Raw genomic sequence first — 14,776 nt, forward strand, 5'->3', positions numbered from 1 at the left:
CAAAAATCACTTCATGGGGTCAAACGAAAATAACTGATAAAGAAGGGTCTTAAACGCAAGAGGTGTTATATGTAAATTTCTCATGTATCGGGTTGGACTGCAAATTGCAAACCCGTCGGTTCGATTCGGTTCGGTTCGGTTCGGGATTGAGTTAAACCAACTCGGTGGAAAATGGAAATCCATATGAGTACGACTACTTTATCCTTATTCTTAGGGATCGACTAGTTCTTCCATTGCTGAAGAGGATTAAAGCGGCGGCTGCTCCGAATCGAATCTGTGATCAATCGATCCCAAGGTAAAGGAACCAATCTCAGATCTATTTCCTTGATCTCATGTCCTTTGCATGGGATCTCATTATGCGTTCTTTTCCGGGACATTTTTTGTTTTTTTTTTTGCTGCCGGTTAATTAGGGTTTCCTTTCTTACGTCTCTTAGTTGGGGTTTGATCTGACGATCTAGTTTTCTGCTAGAGTTGTGGAAGTTGGATTTGTTCTTCTAGGTGGATGAGGTGAGAGGAGGAGCAACTTATGTCTCCTTGTCGCTGTAATAGAATGAAGTTAAATTAGTTAACTTTCGCTTAGTTTAAGTCTCTTGAATTATGCCTTAGGTTAGCAATTGGAACCTTTCGTACTGAAGAAAATTTGTTGGTTTATTTATTTAATTTTTGCACGAAATGGTAATTCCTAAAAATCTGGATAAGAAAATTGGCAAATAGTATATCAGAGATGATTGTGAGAACGTGGAAAAATAAATTGAGAGGGCAAGTGTGAATTTTTGTTAAGGAAATAAAAGTTTTATTGGTCCAAGTGCAGATAGAGATCAATTAAGTTTGGTGTTTGGTATGATGACTAAAGGGGGTGCATGAGTAGATCAAAAATACGAAAATTAGACTACACATGATATCAAAGGTATGAGAATTAGCCTTGGAGAAACTTTGTATGATTCCAACTGACTGGTAGTTGTAAAAGATAAGTCACAAGGACATGATGGCCATGTGCTTAGAAATCGATACTTTTAATAAAAATTTAAACAAGAAGATATGAGTGTTCTAATAGTGGAACATTTTGATCAAGAGAATTATAGTAGTCAAGATACAAGGGAGGTTCCCGTTCATAATACCTCGCTTTCTTTTTCTTTTTTGTCACTGTTATGATATGCTTAAATTGGAAAATTAGATGCCCTCAGTATGATGTCACAAATAACTACGGGCCAATATCACATAGGTTAAGTGAAGAGAGTTGGACTAATTAGCACAAAGAAAGAAAACACCTACTACAATCTTTGTATTTATTTTTCCTCATGTGTCTGCTATCAAACATGCTAGTGCATTCACATGAGAAATCAATGGTGGGAGCAAACAGTAATGGTTTGTCTTACAAAATTAGATGCGCTTTAGTGCTTTGTAGCTCAACCCACTATTATTTAGGTGGACATTGCGATGGCTTTGAAGTCGACGGTAAAAAAAAAACGTGTTTTTCTTGCTCAATTCTTCATCTTTTCCTTTTTGCAGTTGGCCACAAGATCTCACTGCAGTCAGTTTGAAATTTATGCTATCCTCTGCTCTACAAAGTTCTATCTGCTTTCTTGCTTTCTTATCATCCATATCATTTAGTTTTCTATATAATAATATATTTACCTGTTTTCTTTCTTAAGGAAAAGTGAACTAAGTTAATATGTGAAAATAGAAGTTGTAAGCATAGGTTAATATGATTCTGAGGATAATATTGGCCATACAAGACCCGCAAGGCTGCTCTCCAAGAATATGTGCATGCACTTCTGAGTTCTGATGTGCTTTCATGAAGTAGAATAGGAAAGGAAATATAGGCCACAAGGCCCGCACCATTGTGGTATAATTGGAAATACTACTAAATGCTTCTGATGAGATACACAATTCCTCTTTTTCTTGCTGACATTGCTAAGGCTGACATTTCTTTTCCCTTTTTCTAATGCTTCAAATTCTTTTCATTGTAGTTCAATTATGGCAACCAAATATATCATTGGATCTTTGGCAGGATCGTTTGCAATTGCATACATATGTGATGTATCTATTGCTGACAAGAAGATATTTGGAGGTAAATAGAAAGAAACCCTATCAGAAGCTTCGTTGGTTAGAGTAAATTAGTTATATGCATTTTCTTTTCTGAAAACCAGGCACCACCCCAAAGACTATAGTTGACCAGGAATGGTGGGAAGCAACTGATAAGAAGTTGCAGGCATGGCCTCGTACCGCTGGACCGCCAGTTGTTATGAACCCAATCAGCCGTCAGAATTTCATTATCAAGTCAGCTGAGTCTTAAGGTGAAACCATCTTAGTTTTTATACGATACTTGCATTTCGGTGCTTCACATATCCTGACATTTTCTTCACCCTTGCATGATAATCTGGCAGGATTTCCTTCCTCACCTGGACGTCCAGGTTGCTCTGTTTCGCGATTGAAAATTGCTTTTCTTTTCAAAACTCCCTGTAGTTTCCGGATATGTGAGCAGATTTCCAGCTAAATAATGGCTTGAGTTAGGAAACGTCTCTGGATGTGATTGACTAACTGATAAATTTCCTCTAAAGGATTTGTTGCATCTGCCGGGAAGCATCTCTTGATGTGATTGACTTCTGATTCTTATAAATTTCCTTACAAAGTATTCTTACATGTATATGATGTCTTACATTTTCTTTCTGTTCTGCATCTGGAACATGGCTTTTTAAATTCCGCGTAATTACATTAGGCTGCTCAATTAAAATAAGGATATAATTTTTTATTTTTCACTTTTCAGATTAGATAAAAAGCTTGTGATTGTGCCCACTCTTAGAATCTTAATACTTGATTGGTTTGTTATATTATCATGGCAAGATAAAGCTTCATCTGATTCCAAGCGTAGCTTTCACCAACACGATCACAAGTATATTAAACCTAATTTTTTTCCCTTTTCTTTTTTTGTTTTTTGATCAGAAACCTCATTTAATTCAGAACGACCATTTTATATATGGTTCATTATTGAACTTCACCTGTTTCAGTGTATTTTTTCTAATCCCACTTATAAGGTGCATCATAAACCTTTATTACTGATTGGCTAAAAATGGCTCTTGCACTTATTTCATCTAGCATGAATGTACCACACTTAAGCTTGGAATCCTCTGCTCTCTTCAAATTACTCGGCTTATCCATTTATAAAGTAATGGAAGCAAAGACAGACCAAACTTGAACAAGAGAGAACAAGATGGAGAATGATGAAGAAAACCTATGCACATCTCCAGTCTCGCAGTTTGAGCAGTGCTGCCAACTTTTTGTGATTTTTCTAAGCAGTATGAGAGACCTGAGCTACTTCATTCAAGTGTTATAGTGTTAAATATCTTTACATAGATGCCACAATATTCCGCACACCGATCGACAAAAAAATATATCTTCTCCTTGGGACATTTTCAACCTGCTCATCTGCATTTAACTAACATAGATCAAAATGCATCCTGTACCCAACAGAAGCAAGAAAAACAAGAGCACAAAATGGGGGAAAAAAGATCGGTTCACTTCTATAGAACTCTTTTAACTCCTCACAATATGTTACTACCAAGTTCTACTCTTCGGTCCTTGGCCAATTGTAAGAGCCTACTACTGTGCGACAGCAATGGTATCTAAATCTGTTATTCCAGATTAAATAAAACAGCAGCAATCAGTATTATAATTGTGAGCTTAAAAAAGAAAATATTTGCATCCAAATATTAAAGTACCTAAAGAATCATGATTCAGCTACTAAAGACTTTAACTTCTCGCGGAACCTGGGAACTTCCTCAGCTTTTACAACCATGACTAGTCCCATCTCCCGGTAATTCTTCAGCTGCAGTAAAAGACAATAACCACTCTTGATGCATATCAAAGGCCAAAAGTTAATAGGTTGATAAGAACATGAAAATTATTTTTCGCATTCTTTGGTCATCCAAAACTGTTTCAGAGAAATTCGTTATTGTTAGTTCTCATCACCATAAGAACATATTGAACCTTAGTTAAATAAAAATATGCCTACTAGATTAAAAGAATTTCACGATTGCATTCTGGAACTACAATGCAACTTTCCTTTTACTTTTCTTGAAAGGGAAGGCAGCATAAGAGGGCCTGATTTTCTAATGTTTTTGTGAAGTAGAATCCATTAGCCAAAATTCTCTCTTACCACTGGGTGTGGCCTAGTGACGTCAGTTAATAATGGAAAAATGGAGAGAATCAAAAGGATCTAGACAGGATTTGAGTCAAATAGAGAAAAGGATAATTGATTAATAGGTCTAAAGGTGTCACAAGAGACGTCATTGGCACATTAATTCCTTCTCATGGAATACAAAGTTAGCTGCAGTGACAACTCAAAGCTGCAATGTCTTTCCCGACACTACTGAGTAGGCTTAGAATTGTTAGAAGATATGTAATAAAATCTTGTTCTTATCACTATAAGATTGTCCCAGTAGGAAATCTTAGAACTCCTGAGCATTTAAATTTAAATCTTATAGATAAAACATGTGATTTCATTGATAAGAGAAAAAAAAAACATATGACTGAGACAACCGGTGTTCTAATGATCAAAATAGCATTGAAGATTTGTTGCAAGTTGCAACAAGAACCAACAACATGCTTTTAAGCTGTTTAAAGACCTAGAGTTTCCCGCATTCCGTGCTAACAAGAAAATATACCTGAAGAACATATTAATAAAAGAAAGACACAAGTGTATGCAACTTACTTCAGGGGGAGCCAATTGTTGAGCATGCAAAGGAAATGTAAAAGACCATGTGCTAAGCTGAAATAAGAAAGATTGTATAAACAACTTAATAATAAACAACAATTACATCTTATGGTGAACATTTAATACCTCACGAAGAAGTTCATCTTCGGCTTTCAAATAAATAACCAGTTCGTCCTCACCTCTGCTGTGCTTTGGCTTCCGTTGGTTGAAATTTTTGTTCTACATCATGAAGAAGGTGGCAACCAGATAGGGAGAAAATTGTTATATATCAACCTAGGGATCACTCTTTATACACTTAACCAATATATAAAGTTGGTAACTGGCTCAATCATATGCAAGTATGCAACTTCATTCAAATTACCAACATTGCAACTGTAAAACAAATAACTTTGGAAGGAAAACCCAGTACCTCAAAAATTCTTGTAACCAATAAATACCACTTGAAACGGAAGGAATCCCGAAGCTCTTGCGTGGGCTTTCACAGTCAAAGACAGAAGATAAAGTCACTCTCAATTGCCATGACCGTGAAAAGATAACAAATAGGAAGCAACCTAACATATATATGAGTACACTGCAACCAACCTCATCTTCAGTTGCCCATGAAACCTCATCGAAGAGTGCATCATACAATGGAGGCACTAATTGGTAAGGGCAATTCACAAATCGCTGTGAGACCAACAGACCCACATCGTTGGCTTTCTCTTCCAACAGAAGTTTCAGCTTTTCCTTTGCAGCTTCATCACTACGAACTCCAAGAAGGAACTCCTTGAGCTCCCTAATGCATCTATGCTCCTAAAGATATCAAAGTATAGGTACTAGTAAAGAAAAGGAACAAGATTTTAAAAAAAAAAAGAAGAAGAAGAAGAAAAAGAAGAAGCAAAATTTCAAATTACTTACGCCATATCTTCCCAAATTGAGCGCACTGACGACCCCATAGAGCCCCTCATCCTCATCCCCGTCCCCAGCACCACCATCTCCTTCGTCATCCTCATCATACCCATCCAATTTCACTACAGTGCCCACCGTGGTCTGCTCCAGAATAAGATCCACAAAACCACTGAGGTCCCATATCTTATCATCGAGGTAGCGCTGAAGAAGGAGCTTGACGCCATTGAAATCCTGGGGCTTAGGATCAAAGAATCCGAAATCGGCTTGTACAGTCTCGAGCTTTTATAACAACCCAATACGAATTAGACGTCAAGGAGTCAACTTTACAACAAATATGAAATCAAGAAAGATTCAATCGGAAGACCCATACCTCTTGTTGCTCTTCTTCTTCCTTTTCCTCCTCTTCGTCGCTCGACGATTCGATCCGTTTAATGCGTTTCGGCGTTTTAGCTTTGCTGATTCCATCTTCCTCTACTCGATCAAGAAAGGATCAACTCCATCAGTATGTATTGAGAGGCTGAGAACGTGAGATCGAAGAGGAAGAGAGCAAGGGGTTTAGATTACCTCGGGATTTCGGGGCCGGAGAGGGATCGGGAAGCGCACGTTTGACGGAGGGGGAGGAGTGGGATAGGAGCACACAGCGTGCGAAAGGGGAGAAGGCGAGGAAGGGCTGCGGCAACGAGAGGCGGCGGCGCTTCACCGCGCGCCGTCCCTGAACCATCGCGTGGCGGCGCGGGCGTTAACGGGAAGCGGGGAGGGAAAGGGTTTGGTTGAGTTTAACTTTTATAACTTATAAGAAGCATTTATTTTTTAAAAAAATTACAAGAAAGCAATTAAGTCTCTTTTTTCTTTTAAAGTCTTCGCCGGCAATTTAATTCTCTTTTTATTTTTCTTTTTCTTTTTCTTTTTATTTTATTTTTTATAAAAATGATTAAACACTGAAATTTCAGAGGAGAGGTAGAAATTTTAGTTTAATTAGGACAAAATTATGGAAATCAAAATTAGTCAAAATCAAATTACAAAATTCAAATCCTGTTAGGACTAAGAAATATGAATACTATACAAATTATGAAAATTAAATTCAAGTCGAAAATTAAAAACCAAGTAAGCATCGGAAAATATAAAGCTAAGAAAGATTTTTTTTTTCAATAAAAAATTATGGAAGAATTTTTTTTAATAAGAAATTAGTCTACATCAAATCATTACTCCTATATTAAAATTAGGAGTTGAATAATACCAAGAAAAGTTTAGGAGAGAAACTTACCCAAAAGCTTGCTTCCGCTCTCCTCCCTTTCTCTATGGAATTTCTAAAGGAATTTTCACCAAAATGACACTGTCTAATGAGAGAGGAACTAAGCCCAAATTAGCTTTGCTTATGCCTTCTCCACCACTTGGACTATGACCTAACCCCATATCAATCATCAAGCACATTGAAGGCCTTATTCAAAACTCACCTCCCCTCTCCGACGTTACGCCAGTCATCCTTGAGGAGAGTCTACCTTCTCGCTTGTCTAGCTCCTCGGATAGTTTTATCTATTGAGCGAATGTCTTGTGAAGAGAACTCTATGTTACAAAAATTGATCATACTCGAAGGTTGCAAGGATGCTCTAAAACTCGAAGCTCTCTCCATGCTCGAGGGGCTCAAGAGGCGTAAGGAACTTTTGTCGTGGGGGTGGCAAAGCAAGATATTTTATTTTCAGCGATGCCAAACCGTCGTTAAGGCCATCAATGATCCTTATGATAATATATAGTGGGTTATCGCACTTTTATCAAAAAAATAAATTCCATCCAGAGTATGCAATCATTTTAAAAAATAATCAAACGAATAATGCACCAGCCGGGAATCGAACCCGGGTCTGTACCGTGGCAGGGTACTATTCTACCACTAGACCACTGGTGCTCGTTCAGCGTCATTCATACAGTAATGTTACCGAGCTCGACCTTCTTTGCCTTCAACAATGCTTCCCTCGTTGCTTAGATTTCACTGGAAATGATATCATTCTAGTTGCAAGAGCCTCCTCTTACAATTAGAACACAAGCATTAATATCTCAGAAAAGCCCACACTTCCTTCATCCTTTTACTGTTTGGTTCAAAAGAATTAATCCAGTATGGATTCGGAGAGTTCAAGAAAATAAAAATTGTGAAACAAGTGATGCGTAGCTTTTTGTAAATAGTTCTTTCAACAAATTTTTTATGGTTTGAAGTTAGAGCCAGAGTTTAGGCCTTATTTGCTTTGAGTTTAATAATCCTACTAAATTAGTTCACGGATTTCTATACTGGTTCAGTAAGAAATTTTTTTTTTAATTTTTTTTATATATAATCAAATTTATTATAAAAAAAATAAAGAGTAAAAAATAAGACTAACTAATCAAGTTTTAAACTTAACCTAAAACAAAACAAAGACCTTAAAGCTCCCAGTTTTTGTGAAATATAAAATTTTAATTTCCTTGAGAGAAGTGAGGAAATTTTTGGAGACCAACTAATACGGCTTTAACCAATTAAAGTATAATTACTACTGCAAGCTGGTAAAGATAAAGCAGCTTCCAAAGTTGGAAAAAGAAAAATAAAAATAAAAAAGGGAAAGAGTAGTCTAAGAGGTAAGGGGGTCAAAAGAGGATCAACCGAGACTGGAAATGTCAATTAATTAACTTGGTTATGGATCTTATCATATCGGATCCAACTTTAATTGGACCCGGACTGCTGGACAGGATCCAATGAGACAAACAATCAAGCTGTTGTTTCTCATTCGGATCTAAATCCAACACCTGAGTTGATTCGGGTCAGACGGGTTGAGATATACCCGGAACCCACGTGCTTTAGGATCCGCGCGCATTAAAGAGCTACTCTTTCTTTCGCCCTTACCATTTTACCGAGGCCTTCTAGATAGTTCCGCAACGGAAAGGATCACGATATCGGACGGCGGAGATTGCTCCATGGAACCTTCCCGATAGACTTGCTTCCAAAACCCTCGCCTCTATATTAAAACCTCATCCCTTTCCTGCTCCCCCATTCCTAGCTGAGCTCTCTCACAGATTGGAAGCGAGCCTTATCCGCCGCCAAACCCTAACCCTTTCAGTCCGCCTCCCAGGTACACTTGCCCTCTTCTCCTAGCTCTCGGTCTCGTTTCCCTTCTTCTCTTTCGCACTCTTGCGGTGCTTGGATTTGGTGGTCGTGTTTCGGTTCGGTGTGGATTCTGTTACTTTGCGGTCTACCGCGTTTATCTCGAGGGGAATTGGTTGTGCAATCTGCTGAAGAAATAAGAACGCCCGAGGATTTGGAATTAATGATTGTAATGAGAAATTAGGGCTGAATTATCTTGTTTTATTCTTAAATTTCCTACTTTAAGTTATTTGGTGGTTGTAGTTTGTGGAAGTAGACGAGAATAAATTGCCTTGCAAGTTTGTCAAATGGTCCAGATTTCCTCTTAAGACGATACCTTTTCTTTTCTTTTTTTCCTTTTCTTTATCTTTTTTCGCTTTGCTGTTTTATGCTGGTGCTCAGTGGGAGAGAATTTGATGTGGAGTTTTAGTAATTTGGTAAACGACAAGTTGTGCTCTTGATTAAGATTCAATCCATTGTATAGTTCTTGGCTATCTCAATGTTAGTTTATCATGTGACTTGCAAACTACTACATTGGCATTAAAATATTGCTGGTATGAGCTGCTTAATTCACGTTCTCTCTCGAAGCTCTCATTGTAGTGTCTGACTGAGAATGTTCGCCTTTGCGTACATGGACAGAAAATGGCATCCACATTCAGCACTATGTCAACAATCAGCGCTGTGGCTGCTCCTAGCAAGAAGCTCCCGGGATCTGGGGAGAAGTTCTCCAAGTTCTCTTCCCGCGCATCTATTTCTGCTAGTCCTCTAAGTGGGAGGAGGCAGGACTTGAACCTACAGAAAAGAGGCAGCTCTAAAGTCAGGGCAATGGCTAAGGAGTTATACTTCAACAAGGATGGATCGGCCATTAAAAAATTGCAAGTAAGTGCTTCGAAGTGTCTTGCAATTCTTTTTGCAGATGGACATTCTAAATCTTGGAACTTGGCCCTTAAATTTTGTTTCTGTTACACTAATTTTCTTTTGGCTGTTTCAGACTGGTGTCAACAAGCTTGCAGACCTTGTTGGTGTTACTCTTGGCCCAAAGGGTAGGAATGTCGTTTTGGAAAGCAAGTATGGATCACCAAAAATTGTTAATGATGGTGTTACTGTAGCCAGGGAGGTAATAATTAGGTTTATATAAAGCTTGTTCACTTTTCACATTATATGCTATATCTCAATTCATCGAATAGACGTAGTTGTCTAGTTGTCTACAATGTTCATGTTTTTTATGCTAAAAATTATATAGGTCTCAGATTCTAGCATCATAACACTTAATTTGGTGCTTTATCAATGTTCTGCTTTGATTAGGTTGAACTAGAGGATCCTGTTGAGAACATTGGTGCAAAGCTAGTAAGACAGGCTGCTGCAAAGACCAATGATCTTGCTGGGGATGGTACCACTACTTCAGTTGTTCTTGCTCAGGGGTTGATTGCTGAGGGTGTTAAGGTTTGTGATTTCTTCCTATTCCTGCACACAGTTCTCTCACTGGTTTGTTTGGGTGGCGGCATCTTTCCTATTTGCTGATACTGTGGTATGCGCAGGTGGTTGCCGCAGGGGCCAACCCTGTTCAGATCACTCGGGGTATTGAGAAAACAGCCAAAGCTTTAGTTGCTGAACTGAAGCTGATGTCAAAAGAGGTATATATAGTAGACTTTGAATTGGAACCTTTACAGTCGCAGCATTTTGGTCCTACACTGCCTGCCATTTTCTCTCAATGAATTCCAACAAGTTGGCGTTATATAAATGCTTAGCCTTTTATATTAATCTCCAACTGCTTGCTGACGACATTTGGATGGTCTTATGGTCTCCACTTGTAGTGTATATAACTATATATTAGCTATGATCACTAATCATGCATATGATTTGCAGGTTGAAGATAGTGAGCTAGCCGATGTCGCAGCAGTGAGTGCTGGAAACAACTATGAAATTGGAAACATGATCGCTGAGGCTATGAGTAAGGTGGGTAGGAAGGGAGTGGTGACACTCGAAGAGGGGAAAAGCGCTGAAAATAGCCTTTACGTCGTAGAGGGAATGCAGTTTGATCGTGGTTATATTTCTCCTTACTTTGTAACAGATAGTGAGAAAATGTCAGTTGAATATGAAAACTGCAAGGTTAGTAATTGCTTGCATAGTTTTGCGTTTGGATTCCATATTCATTTTTTATTTATGTCTAAATATATTTTATCTTTGCAGTTGCTTCTTGTGGACAAGAAAATCACAAACGCAAGGGATCTTATCAATGTTTTGGAAGATGCTATTAGAGGAGGATATCCTGTCGTGATAATTGCTGAAGATATTGAACAGGAAGCTCTTGCTACTCTTGTCGTGAATAAACTTAGAGGTGCATTAAAAATTGCTGCACTAAAAGCACCTGGATTTGGGGAGCGCAAAAGCCAATACCTTGATGACATTGCCATCCTGACAGGAGGTTGGATTCCTTATACCATGTTTTAATACTTCTTTCACCGGTTGTTTTCCCTTTTTACCATGTCATGACAGGCTGTTGTATGCAGCTACTGTGATCAGAGAGGAGGTTGGGCTTTCCTTGGATAAAGCAGACAAGGAAGTATTGGGCAATGCTGCTAAAATTGTGCTTACTAAAGATGCTACAACAATAGTAGGTGATGGAACCACTCAGGAAGAAGTGACTAAAAGGGTTGCACAGATTCGTAATCTCATTGAGGTTAGATCTCCTGTGTTTTTCATCTTATTGCTTATGCTTTCTGCTTGTATGACACCTGGAACAGCCTGAATGACGCAAGAATCATTATTCAGGTTGCTGACCAGGAATATGAGAAGGAGAAACTGAATGAGAGGATTGCAAAGCTCTCTGGTGGTGTTGCTGTCATTCAGGTAATATATCGAACCAATATGTCTTTTGTGCTCCATTCTGATGAATTGTGTTTTACAATTTTACTTAACTTCCTGTTGGAATCGGGCAGGTTGGAGCACAGACAGAGACAGAATTGAAGGAGAAGAAATTAAGAGTAGAAGATGCACTCAATGCTACAAAGGTATGCCAAATTTATTTGTTGTGGCTACGTCAAATATTTTTTGCTGTGAATGCTATGTTTTAAGTAATGGTCTCCTTGTTATAAGTAACAATATCCTTTTGCACCTAGACTATGTTTGAAGTATTTAAATGAAGTAAATTTGGTTTTCTATATGCTCAGGCTGCTGTTGAGGAAGGAATTGTTGTTGGTGGTGGTTGTACCCTGTTGAGGCTTGCATCCAAAGTTGATGCCATCAAGGACACTCTCGAAAATGATGAGCAGAAGGTTGAAATTCCTTCCATGAATTTATCAAATTTTTTTTTCTGATGGGCAAGTTCATGCATGTTGTCGAGACATCTAACGTTGACCTGCTTTATCGTAGGTTGGAGCGGAAATTGTAAAGAGGGCTCTGAGCTATCCGTTGAAATTAATTGCCAAAAATGCTGGAGTTAATGGAAGTGTTGTCACTGAGAAGGTACGGACTTCTTAGTTAGTGTACTAAGTTATTCTTTTAATCTTGCTAACAGCTAACTGGGGGAGTATGAGATTCTTGATCCTTTTTTCTTTTCCTTCAGGTGCTCTCCAGTGACAACCCAAAATATGGGTATAATGCTGCAACTGGAAAATACGAGGATCTAATGGCTGCTGGAATTATTGACCCCACTAAGGTCTGTCCATTTTGCAACTCCCATATTTTTTTCTGTTAATTACGTGGCTTTGTTTCTGTTGTTTGGTTCAACAAGATGGTACTGTTAGTGCTCCATAGATTCAATGACTAGTCAAAATGCAATTTTCTTTCCAGGTCTTAGGATTAGGAATTAGATCCGGTCTTGCCCTCTTGTTTTAATATCTTTTGATTAGGTTGTTAGATTTGGTCATGATGTGTTGGATCAATCAGCTATGAACTTTTTTCCTTTCCTGTTGGATTTGAGTAGCTCTATAATGATGCATTATCAAATGGTAGGATCCATCTTACCACTGTCGAGGTACTAAAAAGATTCTTTTATATTGAGCAGGTGGTCAGGTGCTGCTTGGAACATGCGGCGTCTGTTGCCAGAACGTTCCTTACTTCAGATGTTGTAGTTGTCGATATCAAGGAGCCCGAGCCAGTGGCTGCTGGAAATCCGATGGATAACTCAGGTACTACCTTTTTGAAAGTTAAATCACTTTTTAGCATGTCCAAGTTCATTTGTATTTCCATAAGATAAGCGACCTGATATTTCCTTTTCTATTTCAACCAGGATACGGTTACTAATTGATAGCTCCACAAAGGTGTAGCCAGAAAGAAATAAGATGATCCCTCCATAGCCAATGCATATTTTTGTGGTCTCTCTTTGTAAATCTATTATTGATATCATTTTGAACTAGAGTGGTCAGAGGTTAGTGAGGTTAGATTAAGCCTTGTCTGCGGCATGCATGCGATAAGAAGCACCAAGAACATCTGTAGTACAACCTTGTATTCTTTGTAAGACCTAATTTTAGCTTCCGATCCAGGTCTAAATGAATCGAGTCAGCTTACTTGACTTGCTATTGAGCAACAAAAATTTTCATTCTAGGCTGCTGCTTGTCATTTGCTTTGATTCCAAGCCTAGGCTTAGCATTAAATTTTTTTTTTTGCCCACGAGAGTTTCTTGATTCTATTTATCCCGTGGTGGGTGTTTCCGTGTTTGTGTTTGTTTTTGTCTTGATGTATATTATATGCGTACAATTCAAAATTTAAAAAGAAAAAGAAAAAAGAAGAAGAAATTGAACCGTTTAAATCTTGCAGATAACAACTAACGACTTTGATGACATTAAATTTACTAAGTCGGTTCTCCAGCGGCATTTATTCGATATTCCTTGCATTTATTGATCCTGGTGTCCGGTCTGTTGATTATATTTACATGGCGATCCATCCGATGATGACTCCTTTTTCTTTTTATGTAGTTGTACCGGTAACTTTTCCTTTTCTTAGTGTATGGTAAGTGCAAAATTTCCTTTTCTCTGTGTTGAGGAACAGAATAAGAGAAAAGAAAATATATTTTTTTGTTGTTGTACTTTTGGCTGGAGGTAGCTGCTCAGCACTTTAACATGATCCAGCTTATCTTTGTTCTATTCTTTTGTACCTAAAATTACTATTAAAACTTTGACATCTAGCTTACAGCTATGTACACCTTTTCATTTATTACTAATAAATAGTATATAATATCCAGTACATGTCGCCTAATAGACGTTTGTCATATAAAGCCAAAACACCTATCCAACTCATCAACAACTACTACCAATGATAAAAGAGAGCTCTGTTAAAGAACACTATAAGTATGATCAGTTTACAGTTTAGACCTTCTTTTGAACTCTTTATCAATGATAAAATTAGCCCTTTTGGCTCTCCATTGGCTTGTTACATTAATTTAATTGGAACGCAAATCTCAAGCTAAGTCATATGATGCATATATTTCATGAATGATTGGAGATAAGACATGAGCATTATACTGTCTTTTCATGAATGTTTTGTGGTGATTGAAAAGTTTATTCTTTTTTAGCATGATCAAATAGGACTTGAAGACCTTCCATTTCCCTGCAGAGTGATGGCCCTAACAGTTGTTCCTTATTGCCACATAGTTGATGATGGCTGATATTTCACATCAATCAAATGCATAGGCCAAATGAAGGGAGCTTTGAACCCCTTGTTGATCTATGCAAGTGTCTTGGAGAATAATGGAAGTGGAGCAAATCATAGAAGTGCAAGTTATCATGTTACTTTCTTATAGAATGATTGATGAGGAGTTGGCTCTTTAGATGGTTGACATTTTTTATGCATAAAATTTCAAAATATATTCTAAATCAGGCTGTCTGAAACTTGCACTAGGTTGATCATCTATTTTCATGGCAAACATTAGGGCAAAAAGAATATGGATCGTTTAGAACAAAATGCATGCCTAGCTAAGAAACTAATTAGACATTTCAAGAGATAGACTATAGATAGGACGAGAACAACTTTAATCAAGAGGACTCAAAGAATTGGGACAAAGACAAGAAGACAAGTTAACTCAGTTTCCCAAATATAATACCAGTAAACGACCAAATTTGTAATCTGCAAGGATC

The 14,776-nt window shown here is 37.9% G+C and overlaps 3 protein-coding genes and 1 non-coding gene across 5 annotated transcripts; 2 read left to right on the top strand and 2 right to left on the bottom strand.

The window, feature by feature from the left end:
* The first annotated feature begins 159 nt into the window (after positions 1-159).
* Positions 160-2,647, top strand: LOC140782688 (uncharacterized). The gene is made up of 4 exons (XM_073129392.1): positions 160-295; positions 1,971-2,071; positions 2,151-2,297; positions 2,388-2,647. Exons 2-3 carry the CDS (start codon positions 1,978-1,980, stop codon positions 2,294-2,296), a joined length of 240 nt encoding a protein of 79 aa, XP_072985493.1. The 5' UTR covers positions 160-295; positions 1,971-1,977; the 3' UTR covers position 2,297; positions 2,388-2,647.
* Positions 2,648-3,299: 652 nt separating this feature from the next.
* On the bottom strand, positions 3,300-6,412 carry LOC140782963 (protein BCCIP homolog). 2 transcript variants are annotated; one of them, XM_073129879.1, is made up of 9 exons: positions 6,167-6,412; positions 5,973-6,073; positions 5,612-5,881; positions 5,297-5,506; positions 5,124-5,189; positions 4,841-4,933; positions 4,712-4,768; positions 3,720-3,826; positions 3,300-3,629 (listed from the first exon to the last, which is right to left on the bottom strand). In XM_073129879.1, the coding sequence occupies exons 1-8, from the start codon at positions 6,321-6,323 to the stop codon at positions 3,728-3,730; spliced, it is 1,053 nt and encodes a 350-aa protein (XP_072985980.1). In that variant the 5' UTR covers positions 6,324-6,412; the 3' UTR covers positions 3,300-3,629; positions 3,720-3,727. The 2 variants fall into 2 exon arrangements, with proteins under 2 accessions (XP_072985980.1, XP_072985981.1); XM_073129880.1 differs by lacking the exon at positions 4,712-4,768 and having other exon boundaries at positions 6,167-6,361.
* Positions 6,413-7,431: 1,019 nt separating this feature from the next.
* Positions 7,432-7,502, bottom strand: TRNAG-GCC (transfer RNA glycine (anticodon GCC)). The gene has a single exon. It is a non-coding gene; the product is annotated as a tRNA-Gly (tRNA).
* A 969-nt stretch (positions 7,503-8,471) lies between these two features.
* LOC140781756 (ruBisCO large subunit-binding protein subunit beta, chloroplastic) lies at positions 8,472-13,236 on the top strand. The gene is made up of 15 exons (XM_073127942.1): positions 8,472-8,691; positions 9,342-9,581; positions 9,694-9,819; positions 10,008-10,145; positions 10,241-10,336; positions 10,569-10,811; positions 10,893-11,127; positions 11,213-11,382; positions 11,475-11,552; positions 11,642-11,713; positions 11,873-11,977; positions 12,075-12,167; positions 12,268-12,360; positions 12,709-12,832; positions 12,934-13,236. The coding sequence occupies exons 2-15, from the start codon at positions 9,345-9,347 to the stop codon at positions 12,945-12,947; spliced, it is 1,824 nt and encodes a 607-aa protein (XP_072984043.1). The 5' UTR covers positions 8,472-8,691; positions 9,342-9,344; the 3' UTR covers positions 12,948-13,236.
* Positions 13,237-14,776: the final 1,540 nt, after the last annotated feature.

This window comes from Typha latifolia, chromosome 2 (assembly GCF_019914945.1).
Source record: "Typha latifolia isolate L0001 chromosome 2, TyphaL0001v2, whole genome shotgun sequence".
Lineage (NCBI taxonomy): Eukaryota > Viridiplantae > Streptophyta > Magnoliopsida > Poales > Typhaceae > Typha > Typha latifolia.